The following is a 7495-nucleotide window of genomic DNA, read 5'->3' on the forward strand; positions in this document are numbered from 1 at the left end:
GAGAAGAGAAGAGAAGAGAAGAGAAGAGAAGAGAAGAGAAGAGAAGAGAAGAGAAGAGAAGAGAAGAGAAGAGAAGAGAAGAGAAGTAGAGGAGGCTGGAGAAGTGGAGAGAGGGGTAATGGAAGGGAATGGGGAAGGGGAGAGCAAGAGAGAACAAGAGAGCAAGAGAGGGAGGAGAGGGCAAGCAGCACCTTTTATAGTGGGTCAGGCCTATCTGGATGTTGCCAGGTAACTGTGGGGTGGAGTTTAGACAGAATGCTAACACCTTTATCAACACATTTCCATCCACTCTCTGAATTTTCTAGAAATTAGTTTTTACCCTTGTTTGAGAGAAGGAAAAAACTGTGTTTTGCTGCTCTTATAACATTCAACACATTATACTTCCAAAACTTGCTGGAGGCGGCCAATTTCACATCCCAAACCATTCTCCAGCAGGTACCAGCTTCGTCCTACAGTTTATCTCACTTGTGACACTGTACAGATGCGGTTAACATCAGATCCCACAAGTAAGGGACCTCAGTGCATGCCCAAGACTCCTCCACTCCAGGTGTTCACCAATCTCAAAGTTGTAAATGGGTTCTCATCAGAGCCTCTGAGGGCAGGCTATAAACACTATTGTCAAATCCATTTCCTCTAGCTAAGTTCATCCTTGGACTGTACACAGGAACACAGGGTTTATAACCCTTGTCATTTGAATCTGAATGATCCCTCACAGGCTCATGTTCCAGGGCTTGATTTACCTAACAGTGGCGCTATTTCAGGTGGAAGCCCAGCTAGAGGAGGCAGGACAACAGAGGTAGTCATAATTAGAGCCCAGATTCCACTGGCTTTCGTGCTTTCTCTGCTTCTTGGTCCCCCAGAAGATGAGGAGCCCTTTCTCCCCCTGCCATCACTGTTTGAAGACTTCTGAACTGTGAGCCAAAATAAGGTCACCTCTCCAAAGGTATCCCCCCATAGTGGTGATGTGGAAGTAATTGTAATGGCCGTCCCTGGCTGTCAACTTGGCTTTATCTGGAATGAACTGCACTTCAGAATTTTAGGGCTCATCTGTGATCCAGACCTTGAGGCTGGAAGACACGAGTTTCTGACCTGGATCTTGGCATGGAGATCTTAAGACACAGTGGCTATAAAAAGTTTAGGCCCAGGCAAGGTAGTACACACTTAGTCGCAGGAGGCTAAGGCAAGGAGTTCTCTGAGTTCAAGGTCAACCTGGGTCAAAACAAGTCCCAGATCCAGGCTTGGTGGCACACACCTTTAATCTGGGCCACACCTTGTGCTGAAGACAAACATAAGGACATTGAAAGAAGGAAGATTCGCTCTTCTGTGCCTGCTTGCATTTACTTGCCAGCACATCTGTTAGAATCTACTTGGCTTGTGGGACTGAGCAACTACTAGAGCCTTGGACTTCCCACTCACAGCTGACCTTTGTTGGAGTACAGACTGTAAGTCATCATAACAAATCCCCTTACTGTATAGAGACTATTCAAACATTCTGTGACTCTAGAGAACCCCAACTAATAGAGTAATTAATACAAGTGTGCAGTTAAAGTATAGAATAAAAGCACAGAAGAACAGCCTAATGAGGAAGTAAATAGGGCAAGGTAAGGAAGAGTCTGAAAAATAAGACTGTCTGGGTCTGTGGGTGTGCTCACCCACACCGCTCTGTGAGCCCATGCCAGTCTGTCCTTCAAGACTGTTCTTGAACTTGTGACAGTCATCCTGCCTAAACTTCTAATGTGCTAGGATTACAATAATAGGTGATTTTATTATCCCATTTATCATCACTAGCTTTTCCATTGGAAGGGCAGGAAAGATGGCTCAATGATTAAGAGTGCTTGCTGCTCTTACAGAGAGCTGACATTCGGGTCACAGCAACCTGTAACTACAGATAAGGGGATTAGACAGGTGTGTGCTGGTCTCCAAAGTCACTAATGTGCACTTGCATGATAGTGTGCAGACACACACACACACACACACACACACAGAGCAAACAGACAGACACATAGATCTTTACAAAATGTGTCTATGTATGATGGTTTATGTATGCTTGGCCCAGGGAGTGACACTATTAGAAGGTATGGGCTTGTTGGAGTAGGTGTGTTATTGTGGATGTGGGCTTTAAGACACTCACCCTAGCTTTCTGGAAGCCAGTATTCTGCTAATGAGGATGCAAGATTTTTAGCTCCCCCTGTGCCATGCCTGCCTGGATGCTGCCATGTTCCCTGTAAGCCAGCCCCAATTACATGTTGTCCTTATAAGAGTTGCCTTGGTGTCTGTACAGCAGTAAAGCCCTAAGACACTGTGTTTATGGATCAGCTATCATATTTAATAAGCCACGCCTAGTCCTTTGGAGTGGGTATGAGACTCTTCCCCATGGCTATAAGGGTTGAGAATCATAACTCTGACACTAAGTGTACATGGTTGTTTTCTGTGACTCATCTTTCCCATCTGTAAAGTGGGGGTGATTGGTCTTACTGTTTTCATGAATTGTATATGTCACATGGGGAGTGCCTGTGCTTGGCATAGTGCAAGAGCTGCACTCAAATGCTCTCCCTGGAACTATGAGGAAGACTTTTGAAGAAATTCTTGTAACTGGAGTTTAAATGTGATAGGAAGTTACGAGATTTAAAACCTACACTTATGGCATTTTCTGATCTCAACTTTTACAGCTTATATTTCCCTTGGAGTGTTTGTCACAAGAATGCCTAAAGTCACAACAGATTTCACTGGGTCTGTTTTAGTCAGGGTTCCTGTTGATGTGATAAACACCAGACTAGAAGCAACTTGGGGAGAAAAGGGTCTGCCATCTTACAACTGTCAGGTCACACTTCGGCAATAAGGGAACTCAAGGCAGGAACTTGGAAGAAGGAATTAAAGCAGACACCGTGGAGCCTTGCTGCTTCCTGTGACTTGCTCAGCCTGCTCCATAGCACCCAGAACCATGCCCAGGGGTGGCATCACCCACAGTGATCAGAGCCCCTACATCAACCATTAATCAAGAAAACGTCCTAATAGACCTCCAGGCAATCAACTGGTGGTGTTGTCTCAATTGAGGTTCCTATTCTCAGATGACTCTAGCTTATGTCAGGTTGACACTCTCTCTCTCTCTCAGTCGCATATACATACATATATATATATATATATATATATATATATATATATATATATATCCTGAGATTGCATATATATAATACATATATTATGAGGTTATATATAATATATATATATTATACCTCAGGATAGGACCCTAAGAGGTTCTATGAGTCTACAGGAAAGGAATCCCAGTCAGATCCTAAAGGCCACTCTGGCCAGAAACTGCACTTAATCTTGAATATTAAAAGCAATCTGAAGGGTGGTTGTTGTTGTTGTTTGGGGGAAGGGGAAGAGATGGGAGGGCAGTGGAAGCCTGGTTCCCTCCAATCCCATCCCTGACTCCAGACCATGAGGGAATAGGTTGGATCCCAGATAATTTGATAACTGCCTCCAATTCTGCATTGAGCTGCTTAGTGCTAGGCCATGAAGAGACAGCAAAAGGAAGTGGAGCTCTTGCTGAGACCTCAGATAGGATGAGGGAAGGAGAGGTGTGAGGGGAGAGCAGAATCGATTCAGAAAGGGGACAAGGGAGGAGGAGAGCAAAAGGGGAAGGGGGAAAGGGGAGGGAGGGGAGAAAGGGGAGGGAGTGGAGAAAGGGGAGGGAGGGGAGAAGGGGAGGGAAGGGGAAAAGGGGAGGGAGGGGGGAAGGCTGTGTTTTGATTCACTCAAGAACCCAGGCAAAATAGAACTGAGAAGTGAGCATTGTGAACTAGGGAGATCTCAGCTGAGAGAGCTCTGTGCTTGTCTTCATTTTCTTCTCCATGTGTCTAGTGAGTGTCACTCGATAGACATTCAGCAAACACTTATAAATGAGATTTTAAAAAAAACAAAAAAGCAGAACCAGTGAATAGGAGATATGGCCTCCCTGGAGAGAGACAGCTTTATCTCAGTCAGTTTCCACAGAACAATGGTATCTATGAGAAGGATCCATGCTTTTCCAAGATGAACGCTACTGTGTCCAGGAAGTGTGACTATAGAATTGAAGAAAGCTTACTCAATAATATCATGTAATTCTAAAGTTGAAAACTTATTTTTTTAAAAAAGAGGCAAAGCCCTACAATATTTCCAAGGTAGATATCTAGGCCTGAGGGGACGTACTTAGGTGGTCAGAGAGTAGCCTCCCCAGAAGCATAAGCTCTGTGTGCACAGCAAAGGGCAATGGACTGAGTTTTCAAAGGACTCCTCACCATGAAGAAAATCCTGGTTGTGCTTGCTCTCTTTGTGGGGTTGATCTTGCTCTGTCTTAAGACATGAGAAGTTCCCAGAAGCCAGATCAATATGGCCTCATGCATGGGTAACGTCATGGTGTTCTTGCAATTGGTCCCTTGTTCAGCTTGTCAAGGTCCTTTGGATTTAATGATGTTATCCATTGGTGCCGCTCTATGTTCCATGCAGAAACAATTTTTCCAGTATTTGAGTGTTAAAGTAAGCTGAAACAACACTCTCATTCAGCACAAGTCTCTAAGACTTTGCTTAGCATGATTAACCTGTACTAAGTTTCTTTCTGTGAAGTTGTCTGACCTGCTGGAGACCATGGAAAACTCTGAAAGCACTTGGTTTCCTTGTGGAAGGGAAGTAGTGGGTACCACTCTTAGTTACCCACCTGGAAGCAACAACATGCTGGAGGATGTTCTCAGTCTTGACAAAGCTTCAGAGCTAGGGCACCTGAGGTGCCACACTCTAAGACAAGTACACAACTGCAACACACCTGATCCCCACTGCTCAGGGACGAGCTAGCATATGCAAGGTTTTGTTTTGTGGGTCTGTGCGGTTTTTATACTTGTTAATAATACAATCGTCTACAAAATTGCTCTGTATTCTTGGCTTAACTTGAATAGAAATATACATAATATGCTTCAGGACTAGAGCATGGTGCTTCTTGAAACATTATTTCTTTGAGAATTTGCTTTTACAGCCAAATATTCATTGGTTTCTTGTCTGTTACAGCAGTAGCTTGAAATAAGGCCTGACGGGTAACATGAAGTTGTTAAATAAAATACACATAGAATAAGAACTGATGGCCTGTGTGAGTTGTAACTACCAGGCTGGAAGTATGCTGTATCTCCGTATGTGTGGGCAGTATGCTATGCAGAGTACCAAGGCCTGAGTTGTGTGAGAAAGGTGTGTGCAAAGCTAAAGAGAGAAACAGTCGCTGTGCAATGGAGAGTAAGGCTGATTTTTTTTTTTTTTTTTTTTTTGAAAATTTAGTGTGCTGTGGTTTGAGTCTGACACGCCCCGCCCCCTCCTGGCTATTGGATTTGAACAGTTAGTTGCGTGCCAGCTGGTGTAGACTCCGTTGGGGGGGCTGCAGAACCTTTGGTCTCCAGCTGGTGGCGCTGTTTGGGGAGGCCATAAAAGCCTGGGTGGGAGGAACTGGGGCGCAAGGGCTTACTTACTCTAAGTGCTTTGCTTCCTGGTTTTCTGCCAAGTGAGTGATACTGCACATGCGCCTACTGCATGCTCCACCCTCCCCTTTTCCGTGTGATGGGAACAAACCCAAGGAGGAGAAGTAGGAGCTCGTGTTGAAGAGCAGTTTCAGAGGCCACAGTAAATCTTCTAGCGCACATCACAGTGAAAACCTGATCGCAGTGGGTTAAAAATGGAGACAATGGAACTGCATGGTTTTAAGAAATGTTTATTACCCGTACTTTGACTTTTGTATAGTGGAAACAATACAGCTATTTGTATCACCAACTTTTAGAAATGTACATCAATGTGCCAGGATAATTCCTACCCTTTAAAGAACGTTTTAAAAGGTGTCCGCTAAATGGTACATCCAGTAAGGATGGCGTGTACACCTGAGTGGAACAACACCAGGCTCTGCCTTCAGAACGCCGGATGTAGAAAATTGGTCATGCGCTTTCTCTTGTAAAGGCCGTAGAAGCTCAGTCCATGTTTGATGGCGTGGGCAGAGATGGGGATGAGAACCACAGAGTTCTGGACAGGGTTGCATTTGACGGCGCGGGGCAGAGCCAGTGGGGTTACACACAGCTCTCCTGATTCAGCTACTCCACATTATTTCAAATCCCGAAGAAAGTGTTGCATACTCCGCATGAAATCTTATGAAGACCCGATTTGATGAAGCATGAAAGGGTGCTACCACAGTGTCCTGAAATTGAGGAGGAGGGGAAGAAAGGTTATTTTTTTAAATCAAACCTATTTATAGAAATATCAGCATAAAGTGTTACCTATAGGAACTCTATAGAAGTTCTAATAGTGAAGCAACATATATTTTTAGCTGTAACACGCCAATAATTAATGCATTAATTAATACAACAGAATGAATGCCTCCAGAGACAGAAGGCTGCTGGTGTTCACACATGCAGACCCTCACACAACCGCCAAGCTGCTGGTGTTTTACCTTAGTGTTTATTTTTTATTTATTTTATTCTTATGCTTTATATGATAGGTTAACATTGTGAAATGTTAATAAAATAAATGGAAAACCATTACATATGGGAAGGAGTATACATTGATAGTGGGTACAGAGTATCCATTATCTACTTGGATTTAAGATGGCACTGGGTAACAAGGGGGAGTCATCCACCTTCCAGCGCCTCTGTCCTTTATCTGCAAAGTCCAGAGGGAACTCTTCCTGCAGCACAGGCTGCCAACTGTGGCTTCAAATGGAGCTGACTCTTTGGAAGGTACTCAAGTCTACACACAGAGGCCATACAAAGATAAGAAAGTTATCTCTCTCATTTTGCCCTGCATATAATAGCAACAGGGTGCCTACTGGTCCCAAGATCAAAATCTCTCCCCATGCAACTGATTTTCCCATATTAAGATATAGTTAGCAAATGTTCCCCAGAGCTGTAATAGTGGATATAGTTGGGGAGAAGTGACTTTCGAAACACAGGGGCTTTGTTTAGCAATCCAGGCTGCACTCAGGTATATGGGACATAATATATCAAAAAAGTTTCTTCATCAATGTGGGAAGGTGTTAGTGGAGGATCGGTAAGTTATAAACAGTTTAAAAGATGCAGATATGTGTATGTATTCAGATATGCAAATATGTGTACTCAAATATGCAAATGTGTGTACAAATTCAAATATACAAATGTGTGTATGTATTCAAAGAAAGGTAAGTGGTGAGTACATAGAATTCTCAAACTTTTAAACTTACGTACTTTCTAACATTTCTAAAAATAAAACCTTACAAGCTTTAAAATAAGTTTCATTTTTTTTTAATTCTCTAGACATCCAGTGATATAATTATTGCCTTGTTTGATTCAAAGGGCCATGCGATTAAAGAGAAGAAAAACTAGAAACAGTGCCCTAACTCCCTGGTAAGGTTACATAGAATTCTCAAATATGCAAATGTGTGTACAAATTCAAATATACAAATGTGTGTATGTATTCAAAGAAAGGTAAGTGGTGAGTACATAGAATTCTCAAACTT

At 43.1% G+C, this 7495-nt stretch overlaps 1 protein-coding gene across 1 annotated transcript in view; it reads right to left on the minus strand.

Annotated features, from left to right (window-relative positions):
* Positions 1-5712: 5712 nt before the first annotated feature.
* Positions 5713-7495, minus strand: part of Cubn (cubilin) — a 221132-nt gene continuing 219349 nt past the window's right edge. Inside the window, exon 67 of the mRNA XM_021193965.2 lies at positions 5713-6202. Coding sequence (XP_021049624.1) covers positions 6095-6202 — 108 coding nt within the window. The 3' untranslated portion in view covers positions 5713-6094. The remainder of the gene's footprint in view (positions 6203-7495) is intronic.

Source organism: Mus pahari, chromosome 3 (assembly GCF_900095145.1).
Source record: "Mus pahari chromosome 3, PAHARI_EIJ_v1.1, whole genome shotgun sequence".
NCBI lineage: Eukaryota > Metazoa > Chordata > Mammalia > Rodentia > Muridae > Mus > Mus pahari.